This window comes from Mesoplodon mirus (genome assembly GCF_964341445.2).
Source record: "Mesoplodon mirus genome assembly, chromosome: 14".
In the NCBI taxonomy this organism is placed as follows: Eukaryota; Metazoa; Chordata; class Mammalia; order Artiodactyla; family Ziphiidae; genus Mesoplodon; species Mesoplodon mirus.
The window spans coordinates 70,668,447-70,688,349 of NC_138990.1; the positions used below are offsets into that span (position 1 = coordinate 70,668,447).

The following is a 19,903-nucleotide window of genomic DNA, read 5'->3' on the forward strand; positions in this document are numbered from 1 at the left end:
CATAACTTTAACCTTATGCCAAAATGGCAACAAAATTACCTTTGAGCATTGTGCAGGCATACTTTATAAATGACCTTGATGAAAACAGAGACAATTTGGATGAAGTAATAACCTTAAAAAAGGCAAAAGGGGGTAGTAGGTTTGAAGAAATAGCAGAGGTAGCTATGAGATGCAGGTTAGAGAAAACATGCTTGCTGGCAGTGCTACATTCAGCAGGTTAATGCAAGAGTCTTAGCATTCTCATTCTGTATGTAATATGTACTCTCTAAATAAAGTTCATATCTTACCATGAACTCTTGATCCCGTACTAGAATCATCACTAATACCTTGTGGACTTACGTCTTCAAAGGATGTAGTATCTACATAAAATAGTAAAATGAATATAAAAATATTTTTAACAAACAAATTATAAAATTTTATTTATGCAGAATATGGAAATTCTTTTTCAACCATGTATAATACATCTCGATTTAACATATTTCATAGATTCAATCATAAACGAATAGGAGTAAGAAACAGAATAGCTCTGATGAGAGTTGACTTGCTTAGGGAAAACACCAGAAGCACTGAAACAATCTGCCTGTGACCCTGCAAAGCAAAGCAAGAGCCTGGGTTGCTCTATGTGGTTCTCTGTGATGCTATAGTGTTTCTAGGGTTTTTTTTTGTGTTTTTTTTTTAAAGCTTCTATCACTCTCTCCTTTTCTCATTCTTTTACTTGGTTTACTTTTCCATTTCTTGTTAGTTCATTATCTGTTTATTATGAAAGACCTAGGAAAGATTTTAGTTATTTGTACGATGTTTTAAATTTTTGAAATGATTTGAAAATTCCCTCAGATCAAACCCAGATCGTTTTGATCATTATTTCAGGTTGCTGCTGTCAAAAAAGTAAACATGGGAAAGTCAAATTAAAATTCCTGTTGCCAACAGTTACACCACAGTGCAAATAGCAGACGGCCTATACCTTTATTATTAACCAACTGCTTGGATCTGAAGCCTGTAGAAGAGTTGACAGTTGAAAAGTTGATGGCTGTAGTAGAGAAGGCCATAGCTCCCAATTCTTTTCTCCTTTTACCCGTTGAAATGTCATCAGGAACCTCCAAATTCTCAGTACTACCTGTCCACTGTCCTCCTGCTAGGACCATGGACTGCACCAGGTCATTCATGGCTGGGATGCAAATGAAAGCAAATGAATCAGCATGGTTAATGTATTTGCTCTTATTTCTATTTTGTATTATAAATGATCTGACTTTTGTCTATGGATTAATGCAAGTGAAATAGAAAACTAACCACAAGGTCATTTGAATTATGACATGCATTCAGCTGAATGAAATGAGTAGGCCGAAGGCTGATAAACTTCAATAAATGTTTTTATCACCCTCCACCCCCTTTAAAGATAGGAAAAGGAATTTTACTTTGTACAACTGCCATGCTTTTGAGCAGTGATGTACAATATAATTAGAAGCCTTCATAATGTGGTTCTGTGGTGACAAAAATGGAATGAATAAAGGTAATATGGAGAGCAGTTCTTTACAGCATCACTATTGAAAATGATAAAGAATCCTTGGTCAGAGCAGATTACTGAAGAAATTATTCATTTTATGAATCAAATAAGTATACCATTCAATAAAAACCTGAAAGAGAGGATATCCAAAGTGACAGACATTTAATGTGATTATGTAATTACCCATTCCACTTAAAAAAAGAAAAACCAGAGTATTATTATATAAAGAATGACAAACATTCTCAAGGGTTACAGGCCATTTTATTTATTTAATTATTTAATCCTAGTTCATTAAGAAATTAAATACCTAATGCTAAAGATTTTGTTATATTTTCTTTAAGTAAATTTCTTTGGGAAGAAATCTCTATGGCATATAAAATTAAAGGTTTTTTTCTGCCAACTTTTAGAAAGTACTGGAAATTTCCAAGTATATTACATGTATGACTAAACATATGCATGTATATGTATAAGTGAACATACATATAATGCAAATTCAGTGCCAGTTATGAAAAAAAAATATTCTTCCAGCTCCTTGTATTACAGGAAGACTGCACTTTGCAAAATAAGAAAATTGGCACAGTCCAAAGAATGGTTAGTGAAAAATTAGTAATGGAAGCCAGTGTAGTCATTTGAAAGAAGCTGAACTGTCATAAAGTCTTACACATGGAACGACGGTAGCAGGCCTTCATTTTGTCTTTATCCTTCGGTCTGTTCCTCAAAAAGGGCAGTCTTTTCAGTGCAACCACTTTAATGTCAGAGCATAAGGAAAAACAGAAACAGAAAAATGAAAGAAAAAAGGGAGAAGAACAGATGGGAGTTAAATGTTGAAATTAAGGACAGAAATGAATGTCTGAGCTTCAGCTATGTAAACTATACTAAAGCTATTATTCTCGTGCTGCTGAGTGATAATGAAATATGAAATATGTACTTTGATACTTTAAAATACTTGGAAAAGCACTGAAGACAATGATGAGAAACATATACTTTGAAAGCTTGGATTGACTAAAGTCCTAGAAATATAGGAACTGATTAGAACTACTTACAGAAGGAACAATTTTCCTAGTTAAGTTGTAAAGATACACCTTTATTATTAGGGCCATTATTGGTGGATCACAGAGTACACATGATGAAAATGTAGAAGGCTTTCAGTCCTCTATTTTCTTTAACTTTTTAAGTTGTAAGATTTTATTTTGGAAAAAAAGTAATTCAGAAAAATGTACATCCTGTACATTTTTAGTACAGGCATTAGTAAAATGCCTCAACAAAAACTAGGGGATGTTTAAAATAATCTAAAGAAACTTAAAAAAACTTTCATTATTTCCTTAAACTTTAAAAAAGAAAATAGGGAATTACTTCTTGGTTTAAACTGAATCCTGCATTATTTAGCAGCACCACAGAAATATATACTCTTCTAAGAGAAGTATTTCAAAAGATGACAATTATATTAATTTCATTTTGCAAAAGGTTGGCTGGGAGAAAGAAAAAACAGTATTTTGATAGTAGCTTTTAAGTTTTGATAAACCTAAAAGATAAAGAGGTAACCTAAAGCAAGCAAAAATGACAGAAAAATATGTATTTATAACATTTTTAGATATTTTAAAGGGCTTTTGGGCTTATTAAAAGAAATCAAAAGTAGCACTATGCAGGAAAATTATATGAAGGAAAATTAGGGTTATACTACAGTAGGAGTCATTAACATAAAAATTAAAATGTTCACTAGAGTCACTAACATTCTTAAGCTACACTTTAAGAAGATTTTAATACGAAAAACTGTTACATCTTTTTGGAACTGCAATTTAAGAGCTATGGGAAAAACTCACATCAAGATTTAAAAGCATACTGTACACAGCCTTAATAACTATGCTGTTTCTCAGGGTTTGCTGTCATCTTATAAATAATAAAAAGCTCTTCTGACAAACTGATGAGTATCACTCATTAAGGAGAATGCAAGGACATACAGCTTTTTAACTTATTTATTTGATTGCTATTAAGAATAGTCATGATTCATTTAAGCTTTTATTTCATTTCTAGCTTGGTAAACACAGCTGTTTTCAATGATTAAAAAGAAATGAACTGAAAGCAATGTAAAAATGGACACTTAGCTAAAACAAAGCTGAGTGGTTGCAGCATGCACACGTTGTCTTGTTTAGATACTTTCTTTTCTTGTTTTCAACTGTTTTCCATAGACTGCTTTACTGACAGGCACTCATCCAAAATGGACAGGATAAAAGATTTAAATTTGCCAGTGGTGGAATGTGATCCTTCTTATGGCAATTAGTCTGTAGATATACAATGTTCTCTTCCCAAACTATATTGAAATTAAGGGAACATTAGAATGGTTGGGTTTTGTGTTTATTTTTAAAATTCTAAAACTGAACAGCTGCTGGAAAGGAGAATATTACTTCCTTCTGATTCTTACTCTGGATGTTTCAGCAGAGAGTATGAAGGAATGACAGATTTATATTTAAAACAAACAAGCTTACCTCAAAAAAGACTGTGCCTTTCTTTTGTATATTTTCATATCAGAATTGAAATATCTTCCTTTAATTAAAAATATTAAGTATACCCATGACCATTTCTCATTAAATATGATGTAAGATATTTTATATTCAAAGGTAGCAGATAAAATTGAATCATCCGGCACCTTTTTAAGGAAAACTTGATGATCTCTCTACCATACTCACAGATTTCATGTAGATTTGGCTGACAAGACTAATCTTATATGGATATACAGAATTAAACCACTTTCTTATACACACACACACACTTGTACATATGTATGTATGTATGTATGTATGAATATGTACTCAGGTATGGGAATGATTTTTTTGTTGCTTACTTGTGGATTCTAGTTTATAGGGTGCTATAGTTGCATTCTGAAATATAGCCTATAATGAATGTCTAATCTCCTACACTCTAAAATACTGTTTTTTCAGAGATAATTCCCCTGAGGTAGAGATAATTCCCCTGAGGACAAAACAACGTCTATATAGTTTTTTGAGTGTTTTGAGAGCTGCCCATATGGAGAGTCTACCCCTGGAGGAAGTAGTAGCTGTTTTTGCCTATACTATACTTCAGAAGAATAGTACTGAAATTCATATATATATATATATATATATATATATATATATATATATATATATATATATACACACACACACATACACATACACACATATATAGTTTACTATATATATATATGTGTAAACATATATACATACATATACTTTTAAATTTAGTGATTCTGGTTATAGTGTGAATGGATTCATAGTATCCTGTTTACATATTTTATAAGAACATTGCTAGTAGTTAAATTCTTGTATATCTTCAAAGGGCCTACCACTGGATTCTTTTCTTTCTCTTAAAATACACTTTTTCAGGCTTTTACTTTGCTCTTGATGTTTAGCAAAGTGCACTAATAATGAAATCAAGAGAGTGTTAATTGTATAGGGCACGTTATATTATACTTCTACATTTGTAATTTAAAAAGTTAAATCACAAGTTTATGCGCAAACTTATATCTCTATTTTATTTTCATTGAACCTTTACCAAACAATCCCTCAATAACTTTTATAACCTTCAACTATTTCTAAATCATTGAATAACATTCTCTTCAAATTCATAGCTATTTTTCTTTGCTTCCCCACAACGTAACTTTTCTCCAATTTGACAGCATCAAAGTATGAGTAAGACGTCATTAAAAAAATGCCTTACTATTAAGTTATAAATAATTTCAAAAATGAGCTCTTATAAATATTTCTCGGTTGTTCCTCAAAATTACCCTGCGAAGTATGACACAATGGTAAAAGGCTTGCCCATGTTAACAGGACTAGCAAGTGGCAGAGGTATTCTGGCTCTCATTTCACTGGTCTTTCTGTACTATTTTATCTCCCTGGCCGAATGATGGTATCTCTGTGTATGGTATTTCTCTAAATACACAATATAGAAAATCATGTGGTTATGCAGTATTGCAGTAGGCAGTGAATTTTAAAATGATATGGAGTTAAAAAGCAACACATTCATCAGACTATTATCCCAAAAGACTGTGGAAGCTATTTAAAAGAAATCTTCAGTAAGGATTCTAAATCAGTACTAGAGGTCACAAATATTTAAAGAGTTTAAGCACTCACTGCTGCTTTTCTTGGTCCCCAGAGTTTGGCCATCTTCTAAAGAGTTTGAACCTACTGAAGAACTATCTTGACTATCTTGATGGGGGAGTTGAAGAAATCCTTCACTGGAGTCTGAGCGGGTTGGTGTTAATGTTAGTGATTTCTGACGCTCCCGATTAATGTCTTTCTTAGACTTTATCAATTTTCTCATTTTTAAAGTAATCCAGTTGCCTCTCCTAAAAAATAATTTAAAAAAATTCTTATCAGTCTAACATTCAACATATGAGTCCCTCTCAAAATCAGAAGCTTCTGTTTTGTTTTTTTTTAATAAAAATGAAAATAAACCTGGTTAATAGTACCTTCTAGGAGGAGATGGGTCATAAAATTTGTATTGATCCATAATTTTCTCTTCTAATTTCTCCTTTTGTCGTCTTAATTCATTTAACTTATCACTATAAAAATAAAAGGACATGCATCATATTTTGTACAGTTATGAAGGATGTTATTTGGGGACTATGATCTAACTTCCTCCCCAGAACATAAAATACAGATACCACAGTTGACAACTAAGAATTTAATAGGTAGTAACAATGGAATTTTTCTAAGTTTCTCATTTTCTTTAAATTTACGACTTACTTAAATAAAAGGACATAGGACTTAAAGTTTCAATTCTTCAATAGGATTTTTAAGAAAATCTTCCATATTACAATATTATCATGACAAAAGAATTCTCTCAACATCTTTTTACAGCTATTAAACAACATTATATCAACACTGACTACTCCCCTATTCTTGGATCTTTAGTATATCAAGTCATTTTTGGTATGAAGGGTGATTTATCATAATTTATATAGGCAAAATATTAAAATGTTGGATAGCTTGCTTAACAGTTACAAATACAATAAATAATCCTTCAACGACATCTTCATGCAAACAGATTTTTTTCCTTTATGGCAGAATTATTTAGGCTTAATTTACTAGTAGAGAATTATTTCCTGCTTCCAGGAATGCATGAGTATACTAGCTTCACCATATCTTAGTTTCATTTTTATGTTCTTCACAGTATATATTATATAGGGAAATGAAAGTAAAATGATCTCTCTAAGAAAACTGTGATGCCAAAGAATACTATTTATTAAACAAATATTTAGCAATCATTCACAGTGAGGAAGGCATGAGCCATGAGGTGTATATAAAGATGAATAGTGGGCCTCCCTGGTGGCGCAGTGGTTGAGAGTCCGCCTGCCGATGCAGGGGATACGGGTTCGTGCCCCGGTCTGGGAGGATCCCATATGCCGCGGAGCGGCTGGTCCCGTGAGCCATGGCCGCTGGGCCTGCGCGTCCGGAGCCTGTGCTCCGCAACGGGAGAGGCCACAACAGTGAGAGGCCCGCATACAGCAAAAAGAAAAAAAAAAAAAAAAAAAAAAAAAAAAAAAAGATGAATAGTAAGTTGCCCAGCTCTGCTTACAGTACAGTAGGAGAGAGAAGATATATACACAAATGACTGTTATAATCCAAAATAGTAGGCATGACAAAATAAAAGTACCGTGGAAGTACCAAAGGAACTTATAAAAGGGAAAATATTTCCATCTTGGATGACCAAGGAAAGCCTCATGAAGAAAAAGGCCATATCAGATAGACTGAAACAAAAAATAAAAATGCTAAATTAAACAGATGAGCTGAGAATAAGGAGTGAGGGAGTTTCACGTTTAGATTTAGCTTAACAGAAAATCAGAAGTATTGAAGGTTTCATTACAGTGTGACATTATAAAATCTATGCTTTAGATACCTTAACTCAATGAGGGAAGAGGATATTATCAGAAAGGATGGAGGTAAAGAAAGCATTCAGGATGCTAATGGGGGGAGCCTAATTGAGTGGGAGGGAAGAATTAGGGCAGTGGGAAATAGAAGGAAATGATGTGAGAGTTTATATGGAAGAACTTTGTGAACAGATGTTGCCATTGATTATACCACAGCTCAAATAGCACACAGCCTATACCTCCCAGTTCTTTTCTCCTCTTACCTGCTGAAATATCATCAGGAACCTCCAAATTCTCAGTACTACTTATTCACTGTCACTCCTACTAGGACGATGTGACAGAGGCATTCAGCTAGAACTGTCTGACACGTAAGATGATATTTTAAATTTAAATTCAAAAAGTCAGAATAGGTACTAATATTTATAAGTCAACTGTATAGATATGATCACTGAAACCTTAGAAATGGATTATTCACCAAAGGTCATAATATTAAGAAGATAAAGTGTTGAATAATACCTCTGCTTAAGGGACAGGAAACTTAAATGCAAAAATTTTAGATACACTCACTGCTTCTTAAACTAAAATACCCCTTATGGCAGAGAGTAAAGGCATACATGCTGCCAAAAGGATTAAAGATCCAAAGTGGCCAGGCACAAATGTGAAATTTCTTTGAAATTTACATTTACCTTAAAAGTTCACACAAACTCTACCTTTTGCTCCATGGTATACCTGTGTATTAATATAAAAATAATGTTCCTTGCCCTAAATTTTGTAATAAAATTGACGCTTCAAAAAATGTATGGTGTATCCTGGTTTCATATGTGCCCTGAAGCTCACCATTATATACATTAAGTCTTAAAGTCACTTTTTTTTTTTTTTTTTTTCTTGTGGCCTCTCCTACTGTGGAGCACAGGCTCCAGACACGCATGCTCAGCAGCCATGGCTCACGGGCCCAGCTGCTCCGCGGCATGTGGGATCTTCCCAGACCGGGGCACGAACCCATGTCCCCTGCATCGGCAGGCGGACTCTCAACCACTGTGCTACCAGGGAAGCCCTGAAAGTCACATATTATTTCATTTACTCCTTAGGATAATGCTGGAAGTAGGTGTTATATCTCTATTTTAGAGAAAAAGAAACCAATGATCAAAGAAATGAAGTAACTTGTCTATAGTCACATAACTAGTAATGAGAAGAATTGGGATTTGAATTAGGAGCTGTCTGATTTCAACATCTGTGCTATTTCTATTATACTATGGTGCTTCTCATTTAGGGAACAAGAGGAAGAGAAGAATTTAGTAAAGGTGAATCATGGTGTATTACAAAGACTATCCACTGAGCTAACCTGGCCAAAATCTCTGATTTTACCAGATTCCTCCACTCTCAACAGAGAAACAACTTACCAATAATTAAGCTCTGTCAATTCTATCTTTCACATCTCTCTTGTATTGATATTTGATCTCAACTACCACTGCTTATGAATTATTTTTCATTAGATTATTGCAACAGCCTTCTTAAAAACTTATTCCTTGTCTCTATTCTCAGAACCTCCAATCTACACTCTAATGTCATCAGTGGTTTAAACCATCAATCAGTCAAACAAACAAAAAGCACAAATCTGATCACATTACTCCCCGATCAGATTTTTCAGCAAGTCTTTTGTACGGCAAAGAAAACCTTTGTCAAGTGGCTCCTGAGTGTTTAGCCACTTCTCTGCTACTCCTCCTTCCTCGATTTTGTTCCAGCAAGAACAATTAATTTTTAGATCCTATACCACAGTAATAATATACTTTCATCACACCTCCTGTTTCTGCATTTGCTGCTCTCTTGGCCTGGTATGCCTCCTTAGGCAAACTCCTACTGAACCTTTAAGTCTCAGCTCAAGCAATCATCTTTAGAAAGTCCACCTTCTCTTGCAGACTAAGGTATTCCTTCCCTTATATTTGCTGTATTTCTATGGTTTCCTATACACACCTCCATTACAGAATTTATTTGTATTTCTTGCTTTATATTAGTAGTTCATTAAGAGCAGGATCCATGTGTTTTTATGTTAGTATTTCTGGTTATTAGCCCAGAACATAAACATTAAAAATATATATATCAAAATAATAATGTTGAAAATCAAGAAAAATTAGCATTGCATTTTCTCTGCCACCAGGTATGGCAATGATAAAATTATGAGTAATATTTCAGAGTGCAAGATTATTTGGTACCTACATGTACTGTCTTTGTTCAACATGAAAAAGATCCTTGCTTTCCATGTTCTGCTCCAATAGTGTTCTGTTCTGTAGCATTAATGTCTGAATTTGATCTAGTAGATGTCGATTTTCCTCTTCTAAATTTCCTTTAAGTTGGCTTAGCAACTGTTTAAACACAAACATTTTTTTTAAATATCAACATTTATATTTAACATAAATCCCCCAAAACATCTGAAAAACATAAGTACTTCACAAAGATTTAAGTCTTCTGCTATTTGAACAATCAGATGGTTGTACTCTGATTAGAACATGAGTGATTATTTTAGTAATAATGACAGCTAAAGTACTGGGTTATGTGCTGGACACATATGTTTTCTTAATTCTCACAAACACTGGGTTTAACATATAATAAATTATCTAGTTCCAAAAACAAACACTGCTTTCTTTACAGCTGTTTGACTTAGAGTCCAAAGCTAGATTCCTATCTCTGGCCTTCCATTTAAAAGTAGCTATAAAATGCTGAACAAATTAGTAGCTCTCTGAGCCTCAATGATCCCACCTATAAATGGAGGATAACAACTCCCATCCCCCAAGACTGTTGCAAGGATTAAATAATATATGTAAAGTATGTGGTGTCGTGCCTATGGCACACAGTAGGTACTTAATATACCTCATTCTTCCCCCAACCGCTGTTTTCAAGAAACCTTAACAGTTTGTGTATAATTTTTATGGCTTGATCCAAGGGAGTCAGGTAATCTAGTATCAATAAATGGGTGATATTACTACTGATTATTACTAGTAGTTAGGCTGCCAGCATGATTGAGCTTCTTCTCTGTAGTCAACAGAAATTAGAAATATGCCTTAGTTAGGCCAGAAGTTTCAGCAGAAGTCAGAGAGCTCAAAGTAGTGATTGTCAAAATTTAGTGTCACTTGCAGAATATATTTTTTAAATGTAGAGAAAAAAAGCAAGAAAAAATAAAAATAAAAAGCAGATAGTATACTACTATGAATATCCATAAATAGCCATCTAGATCTAACAACTGTCAATACTGTGCTATATTTGTTTTATTTATCTATATGTTGTTAAATTGAAATACAACATATGTGGTAGATTCACTGCAAAATTGAATGCAGTGCTCCTCCCTGTACCCTCTTGTGCTGTGACTTCTCACTTTTCCTATCAAGAAGTGGAATCTACTTCCCCTCTTCTTGAATTTGGAATGCCTCTGGCCAAGGGAAGGAGGCAGAAGTGATGGTGTGATAGTTCCAAGCCTAGGCCTCAAGAGGCTTATGTGCTTCCCCCCTCAGTCTCTTGGAATCCTATTGGAGGATGAGAGGCCACATGGCACAGACAAGTTACACCAGCTGGGGCCACCTTAGACCAGCCAGCTCTCAGGGTACGTGCCAGCTAACTGCAGATACAGGAGCAAGCCCTACCAAGATCAACTGATCTTAGCGCACACATCAATGCAGATTAGCACATCTGCTCAGCTAACCCAGACTCATGAGCAAAAATAAATGTTTACTGTCCCTTACCACTGAGGTTCTATGGTTCTTATACAGTATTACTGCATCAGCAGACAACTGATAAAACATATATACAGAAAAGAGAACAAATTTTATGTGTATATACAGCTCAATGAATTATCACAAAATGAACTCATGTGTGAAGCAGCACCCAGATCAAGAAACAGCACATTAATTGTATTCCAGAAACACTTGTGCTCTCTTCCAATTACCACCCCTTCCCACAAAGATTAACCACTATACGAACCTCCGACACTATGGATTCATTTTTCCACTCCCTCCAAATCATGTTATTATATGACTTAGCCCCTACCCAAGGGTTAGCATTTGACTCAAGTTGGGACAATCAGCCAGGGATAAGGTAGTTAGGGCCCTTTCTGATCTCTGCTGAGCAGTCTTCTAGACCACCAGTGACATGTAGGACCTTATCAAGACAAATTATGGCTAGCTGTCTCATTCCTTGGATCTCCACGTTAAATTTCTGAGTAGTTTGCTGGTCTGTGACTTGCCACATCTAACATTCCAACCTCAGGCTATCTGAGAGTTGACCTTTGACAGCCCTCCTGGGTGTGGAACTCTCCTGTTCTCTGCTCAAATCAAGCCAGTCCCCTCCAGTAGCAAAGTGGTTGGTTTTCAAGGCTTGCCCCTTGCCTGAACTACCAGGTATGGAGAAAAGGGAGGAAGGGACTAAGAATGGGAGAAGTCACATGATAAAATGCCTCAAACAACCTCCTACCCAAAGCTGAGTAGTTTTTCTTTAATAAATTCTTCTCAATTTGTTGTATGTCTTTGCTTGAGTTCCAGAGCCCTAAAATGGTTGTTTTTGATAGTTCTGCCCAATTTTATTGTTTCCGGGGAAGTTGATTTTGTCATGTTCTTCACTGTACGTCATGTTCCTCTGTAAGTGTATTACCCCAATTATATTTTATTTAAACTTTTATAAATCACAGGCAGAATGGATGTTCTATAATTTCTGAACTCTGTTGGGTAATTAAATATGTATGATTTCAAACTAATTTTTCTATTAGTTTGTGATTTCAGACAAAAAACTTTTAAGTATTACTTTTCTGATGCAGTCTATTCCTAATTCCATTTAAGGTTTGCTTAAGTGCTGGTTTCCTAAAAGTTCCAAGAAATTCAGACGTTAAGCTATACTCAAGCTTTAACAATTTAGGGACCAATCATAAAATTTAAGAATTATTTAAGGCTTTCAATATCCTTTTTCTATTTCAAAACTTTTATCGCTTTATCAAACCATCATGGGAAGAGTCATGGAATTATGTAAAGAGTAGAACTGTATACATAAGGCAGATGTCACTTCTGTTCAAAACTCTCCCATGGCTCCCGTGTTTTACTCAGAAAAGTGTTTTACAATGGCCTATAAAGGCAACATATCTGGCCCAGGCATATCTCTGGCCAGTAGTAGGAGCTCATCTCCTACTACTCTCCCCGCTTTGCTCATTCCACTCCAGCCACACTAGCTTCCTTGAGTATTCCTCAAACATACCAGTATCCCCCTGACCTAGGTTCACTGTGTGGGCTGTTTGCCTGGAATGTTCTTTCCCCAGATATCCACATAATAATACACTAATCTTCAAATCTTTGTTCAGGGATGCCTAGTTAAAATTTCATTCTATACTCCCTCATCCACTTTGGGGGTCCTTATCCCCCTTTACCCTGCTCCATTTTTACTTGCACATAACTTATCATCTTGTAACATACCATATGTTGCAGACTAATCTTAAAAATGGTTACAGCAGTATTTCCAGTCCATATGCTCTTCCAGAATCTTGCCATTCACCATCAAGAGGCTGAGTCTATTTCTCTTTCCCTTGAACCTGGATGGGACTTTGACTGCCTCGGTGAATAGAATGCAGGGGAAATGATGCTGCATGACTTCTGAGGCTTGATCATTAACATAGAGATGGCTTCTGTCTGTTCTCACCATGTTGTGAGAAAGCCCAAACCAGTCCATGGGGAGAGATCATGTGAAGAGGAAACTGATGCTTCTAGCCGATAGCCAGCATCAACACCAAACATGCACTCAGCCTTTCAGTCTTTCAACTGAGGGCCCAGATGCAAGTGGAGCACAGACAAACTGGCCCCACTGTCCCTGTCCAAATTCTGACCCACAGAATATGTGAGCATAATAAATGGCTGTTTTATACCATCATGTTTTGGGGTAAATTGTTACACAGCCATATGTAACGAAACACTGAAACACTATATATTTCACTTACTTATTATGTTTATTGTCTGCTTCCTTCCACCAGAATATAAGCTCCACAAGGAAAGCGATTTTTACCTTTTTGGTTTACTAATACATGCCAGGTGGTCAGTAAACATTTTTTCATTAAACAAGGGTTAATTTTTCAAAGTATCTGAACATATAAGTTTAAACTAATAATAAAAATTGTTGAAATTAATGATAAAGGAAGAAGGAAGTTTTTCTGAATGATTTGTGAATTTCAATTATCCCTGACCAATTCTTTTAGAAATACCCCACTAAACATATACTGCTATTATCATTATTATAATATGATTGTTTACTTTTTAGGCAAGTCTTGATACCTAAAGAGAAGGAAACAGCAATTAAACTTTTTAAGCTCACCTCACACTGGTTATTTAGCTTGGTGGATGTGATGTCTAGTTGTTGGTATTGTTCCTTTAACTTTGAAAATTCAGCTTCTAATCTTGTTTGTTCCAGTCTGGAACTATTTAGAAGACTTTTCAAGTTTTTATGGTCAGTTTGTAAAACTTCAGTCTCCTTTAAAAGCTGATTATATGTGTGATTCAACCTATAATTAGAAATCATGATATAAATAGATTCTCTTAATAGATTTCATTATAATTTACAGTGTGAAAATGCTATAAATTACATTCAGACATACTTAAAGAATATAAAAGATTCTCTTGACAGTGATTAAACTCATCAAGAATCAGTTTCTAGTCTGTAAAAACGATATTTTAAAACTTTTAAGTATTAATTCAAAAATATTTAGATTAAAAGACAAAAGAGAAAATAACCAATCCAGTTTTGATTAACCTAGAGAATTCAAAGATTCTACAATTCAACATGAAAAATAAAGAAAAATCAGATCGAGCAAATTAATCAATCCAGTATGAGACATGGTAATCTATCAATCTGTTGCCAGATAACTGAGATATACAAACTTCAATCAAAATTTTAGTTATTGAGATTTCTGCAGTTGTGGTGAATTGTTCATATTTATGCAGTCCTCAATTATTCATGATAAATTTTGGATTTTTTGGTAAAAATCACAGCGTAGCCTTTTCTGTTCCTTTCCACTATTATACCTTTAGAACAAGGTCCACTGACCTCTAGGAGGGAGATCAGCAAATTCTTTCTATAAAGGACCAGAGAGTAATAAATACCTTAGGCTTTGTGGGTCGCATGCAATCTACAGCATGCTCTTCTTTTTTTGTCCCCCACCACAACGTTTTAAGATGTAAAAATTGTTCTTTGTTTGGGGTTATACCAAAACAGGCTGCAGGCTGGATGTGGCCTGCTAAGCTAGCTGTAGTTTACTAACCTTCATCTTATGGAAGGAATTAAGATCAGGAACCCACAAAAGGCAGAGGGAGCCAAACAAAATTAACTTTACCTCAGGATGGTACTTGCTCAGAACATCTAATAATTTAATTCAACTCATTTTCCAAAGAATTTGAGTAAGCTTATAAGAATTATAAATAATAAAATAATACATTTAAAAAAATTGTGACTTGGTAAAAAAGTAAAATGGCAAGACCAGAAACATACAATAAACACTCCATTAATAGGTTGAATCCATGTATGAATGCATGCCATGTGTGTAACAGCTGGGCAAACCTCACTGAGGCATATAGACAGCTACATAATGCTTCATGGCAGGAGGGGATATAAAGAGGTAGAATAGACAATGTCCTCAATATCATCCCACTGGCAAATACTAAAATAACCTCTTTAAGAGAGTTTTTTTACATTGTCCCTCAAAGCTGAGAACGTTAACACCAAAATGCAATTCAGTGAACATAATTCTAATGAGACCAAGACAACCTAGTCCACCAACTTTCTTGGTTTGGCATTATCTAAGATTAAAACTTAAGCTATTTAGAGAAATGGATAAACTACTGTTCTTTAGATTAAGTCTTCACAAATATCTTTTATTTGTAAAAGAGCTCTCTCAGGTTTTACTTAAAGCCTTTTCTTCCCTTAGAACACAGGCATGAGTGCATAAAAGCTGGGCAAGAACAGCACTGAGAGACAGAAAATACTCTACTCAGGAGCACTCTTCCCTTCCAAGCCTGCATAATCTTCTGGTTCAAGTTCATCATGCTCAATTTCTTCGTATCATTTAGGCTGAGTTCTTTCTGGAGACTCTTCATTAATGTATGCAAAACAGATTTCTGGAAGGCCTACTCAAGTTCACAAACTGTCCCAGTTTGGTGTGAATCCCAACAAGGAAAAAAGGTTAGGTTGAAGATGGGACTTCCAGACTAAACGCATTCCCCAATGTTATGTACGTAATATGTCCTTGTATCCTATAACTTGTCACAATTTGGTCTTCTGTTGTTTATACTGTACAAATACATGTTCCTTGATTCTAGCTTGGTGTTGAGCTTGTTAAAGTTCAAATCCATCGTACAGAATTTCTAGTTGTAAAAATTAAAACTAAAAATTGAAAATTACTAAGTATGAAAATGAAAATGGCTCTAGAAGCCTAGGGATTTTTTTAATAAAGGAAAAGAAATAGATGTTTAATTCTAAAAATAGATTGCATTAAATCCATAATAGGACAAATATTCAATGAATGATCCCCATTGAATTTTGTGTGCTGTCTTTCAGCACTTCTGCTACGGCAATGTAAAAGCAGTACAAATGTTTAGGCTGTTTATATTTTTCAAAGACTTCTAAAAATTTTTTGAAAATGTACTCTTATGAAGTAGGGTGATCACCAGTTGACAAGTTTTGATTTTCCCAAGGCTTAAAATTAAAAAATAATTGCCCCATGGCAATATGAGACCATTAAAACCTAAGACAGTTAAAACTAAAAGTACAAACAATGAGCTAGAAAATTATAAGGCTGCTCACTTTTAGCACCTTCAAAGACAAGAATCAGGATACCAGACTAGCAGAAAGAGAAAGACATAAAGAATCAGGTTTCATTACATTCTGTCTCAATAAAGTATGTAAATGGTATCGACATACATCGAAATTTTGTTATATAATGTGGCTTAAAAACTTAATTAGTTGAATAAATCAAGAGAGAAACAACGAGAGAAAGCAGAAGATCCAGGTTTTCGTCTGTCATTCTATAACTAGCTACATGATTTTGTTGGTTAATTTACTTATCGCTCTGGGGTCTTTTTAAAAAATTCTAAGTTATGGATGGTACTGCAAAGGGGCAACATACACGTTGGATATAATGAATAATACAAAACTAAAATATATAAATATTTATTACCTATCATTTTCACCACAAAGTTTCTTGTATTCTGCAGCTACAGTTTCATGGTTTTTGTTTTTAAGCAGCATTTTCTCCTGTTCTACCTTCAGTGTTTTTTCCAAATCTTCCAATTGTCCTTTCTGTTTTAGTAACTGATTGTAACTGGAAAAAAAAGTTATGTATTTGGTTTATAATATTTCCTTAGAAAAAAAGAAAACATTTTAGAAATAAAGGGAACAATAGTAATTTATTAATATGTATCACATAAAACATGTAAATTTATATATATGTCCTACATAAATTATCTCAGACCTGTTTAACATATACAATTTATTATATTACCCAGTGAAAATTGGTTTTAAGTTAACAACACAAGAAAAGATAATAAATTACCGATCTTCAAGGTCTTTATGTTCCACCTCAAGATTTTTGTGGGCAGACTTTAGAGTTCCATGTTTAGCAATGAGAGACTCATACTCTGAAGCCTGTCGTTCATGCAGAAGTTCCAGCTTTTCATGATCTTTGATCAGAGAATCATAGAGAGATTTCAGGTCTTCTCGCTCTTTGACTACAGATTCATTTTCATTTTCTAAGGAAGACTGCTGGATTAGGAGTTGTGCATTCTGGTTCATAAGTGAGGTACTTTGGGAATTAAGAGTGGAATTTTCAACCTACAAGAATGCATACTGTATTAGACACAAGAAAAATAGCTTATAATGTCCTTTTTTTTAAAGTAAAAGACAATGTTAACTTTAGGAAGCACTAAGTAAATCACTGCAGATATATTCATATTATACTGAGAAAATTTGGATTTTAGCACCCTAAAGAATAAGGTTACCATTTAATTTTGATTTTTGGTAGGTGTTACGACATATAGTATGAGATACATATCATATATATGTTTTGGGTTGAATTATTTAATTTAATTAATTTATTTATTTTTGGCAGAGCCGCATGGCTTGCAGAATCTTAGTTCCCCAATCAGGGATTGAACCTTGTTCCCCTGCAGTGGAAGCGTGGAGTCCTAACCGCGCCTGGACTGCCAGGGAATTCCCAGGGTCAAATTATCTTGAATGAAGGTGATTAGCAACAATTCCATGAAAAAGAACAAAATTTGAAATGCTAGTTTATCATTTTCTAGAAGTTGAGAGTTGATAGAAGTAAAAAATTACTTGTGAATATTCAATTGGTAATTTTCTCAAGTCTAAATTAAATTAGTATTTGCTGTATCATTTGGAAAAGAGTTAGAGAAAGAAGAACGTTTAGATTCAGAGGGGGAACTTCTTCACTGCTTTTTAAGAGGTTTCAGAGAGTTGCACTTCCCCCCACTTGGCTGTTCTATTTGAAAAGACACTGGTAGTGTTAAGTGCAAGATGGATCATTTGAATTAAGGATAAGTCCAAAGACAAAATTCTCATGCTGTGTTGTTTTCCAGTAACTTAACTAATAGATATGCTGCAATCATACTCTAAAACAAGGATTTCTATCTGATTAATTATTAGCAACTTGATGAAACGGGTAAAAGGCCATAAAGTCAATAAAAATAATCTTTATTTGATGAGTACATTTATTACTTAATTTAGAGGTTCTGACATTTAAAAAATGCTGATATCCGAAAATTTGGCAAAGCACATATAGAAATACTTTATCTTCAACTAATTGTTAAATTCTCTCTCTAGGAAACAATGTTACCATGTCTAGTCGTCCTTATTTTAATAGCATAATAGCATAATTCAAGAGTTTTGTTGCATATCCCGATAATTTTACATTACAACCTGAAGCTTGGCATTCTGTGTTTGAAGGGTGGTATTCTGCTCCTGTAATGATACTGTCTGCCTCTGAAGTGCAAGAATCTGAGCCTGCAAATTATTGTTCTGTGTCTCAAGTTGCTTCAGTTGAGTTTTCAATGCTTGCTTCTCTGCTTGCAGTGTAGCATTCTGAATAAAGAAAACACATATTTAAAAAAAAGCAGCATCAAACATATTTCTGTTTAACAAATACAAGAATGTTATACAAGTGTTTATTACCACTGTAATCCAAAAAAATCTCAACAATCTTAATAGAGAAAAAGACAAAACATTTCCCCTCTATCCCAAACTGTAAAAAGATATTTAATCTAAGGAAAAGAAAGCAATACTAAAACCTTAATATACTACTGTGTCTGTGCTCTGCCTGCTTTATAATGTCCATAACATATTCCATTATACATATATTTATTAACACAAAAACTAGAATGGGATTGTCAGTTCAATGGTTTTTATGCTGTTCAAAAGTGCCCAGAGTGCATGGGGCTATGTCTAGCCAATGGAGTGTACCTTTTCAAATTGCCCAAAGGTAAATATATATATATATATATATATATACACACACACACAGATGTGCGCACGTGCACGCACATGCGCGTGCACACACACATGCGTGCACGTGCACACACACACACACGTGGTGGTCCCAGGGGTAGCAGCAAAACTAAGTACTTTATAAACACAAATATTTGGAAGAGAAGCAGGAACAATCTAAGACATCTGTTTAAAAATTTAGTCCGTAATAGACCTAACAGATGTTACGTATTTTCTTTAGTGTTTTTTTCCATGGCATAAAGCACTCACTAAAACGCTATTTCATCTATAGGACTTCTGGAGCAAATCCAAACAAAACATACTATTTTCAATTTTTCCAATACATATGGCCATATTTCAATTTTATAGTTAAACAGCTGAATTACTATGTAAATCATTATATTTAATGTGATAGATAATAAAATGTTTGTTATGGATATTACATTTTCAAGATTATTTCTAAATAAAAATTCATTTAAAAATTAGCATCAAAAAGTATAAACAAAGAATCCTCTAGAAAACCAAAACAAAACTTTAATGTACAAGGCCAGAATCTGTATAATTGCAACATGCAAAAAAAGTTACAACTGAATCACAACAGATCACTTTTATCATATCTACCTTATGGGACGAAGACAACATTCACTTTATAGGCTTTCAGGTTATATATACTACATATCACTGCATAAAAGGCAAGTCATGATTTGACCCATATATTATACCATAAAATCAAAGCTGAGGAAGAAAAATGCTTTAAAAATGGGTGTTGATATTGTACTTGTGTTTTGTTCATTTGATCACATAAAAAGGATGAAAAAAAAATTTACACTGGAAAATAATATGGAATAATGATGTACTTGTATACCATTTTGATACACCAAAGAGGTGAACCATTTTTCACCTACACATGTTAACTACTATTATAGGTCAGCTCTTTAGAAACCAAAATGTACAAACTCTAATGATAAGTCTGGGTATTCCCTAAGAATAAGAAAAATTCCTACAGTCTATAATGAATGGAAGAG

At 34.2% G+C, this 19,903-nt stretch overlaps 1 protein-coding gene across 8 annotated transcripts in view; it reads right to left on the reverse strand.

The window, feature by feature from the left end:
• The window catches only part of CCDC88A (coiled-coil domain containing 88A), a 123,678-nt gene that overhangs the window by 11,357 nt on the left and 92,418 nt on the right, over nucleotides 1–19,903 (reverse strand). For 6 of the 8 annotated variants that reach the window (XM_082643248.1, XM_082643247.1, XM_082643250.1 and 3 more), the window contains 10 exons: nucleotides 18,315–18,476; nucleotides 16,933–17,210; nucleotides 16,558–16,701; nucleotides 13,704–13,890; nucleotides 9,585–9,730; nucleotides 5,970–6,062; nucleotides 5,632–5,846; nucleotides 2,163–2,246; nucleotides 962–1,165; nucleotides 288–359 (listed from right to left, as the gene is read on the reverse strand). In XM_082643248.1, the coding sequence (XP_082499374.1) occupies nucleotides 288–359; nucleotides 962–1,165; nucleotides 2,163–2,246; nucleotides 5,632–5,846; nucleotides 5,970–6,062; nucleotides 9,585–9,730; nucleotides 13,704–13,890; nucleotides 16,558–16,701; nucleotides 16,933–17,210; nucleotides 18,315–18,476 (1,585 nt within the window). The remainder of the gene's footprint in view (nucleotides 1–287; nucleotides 360–961; nucleotides 1,166–2,162; nucleotides 2,247–5,631; nucleotides 5,847–5,969; nucleotides 6,063–9,584; nucleotides 9,731–13,703; nucleotides 13,891–16,557; nucleotides 16,702–16,932; nucleotides 17,211–18,314; nucleotides 18,477–19,903) is intronic. The other 2 variants (XM_082643249.1, XM_082643251.1) reach the window with 1 other exon arrangement.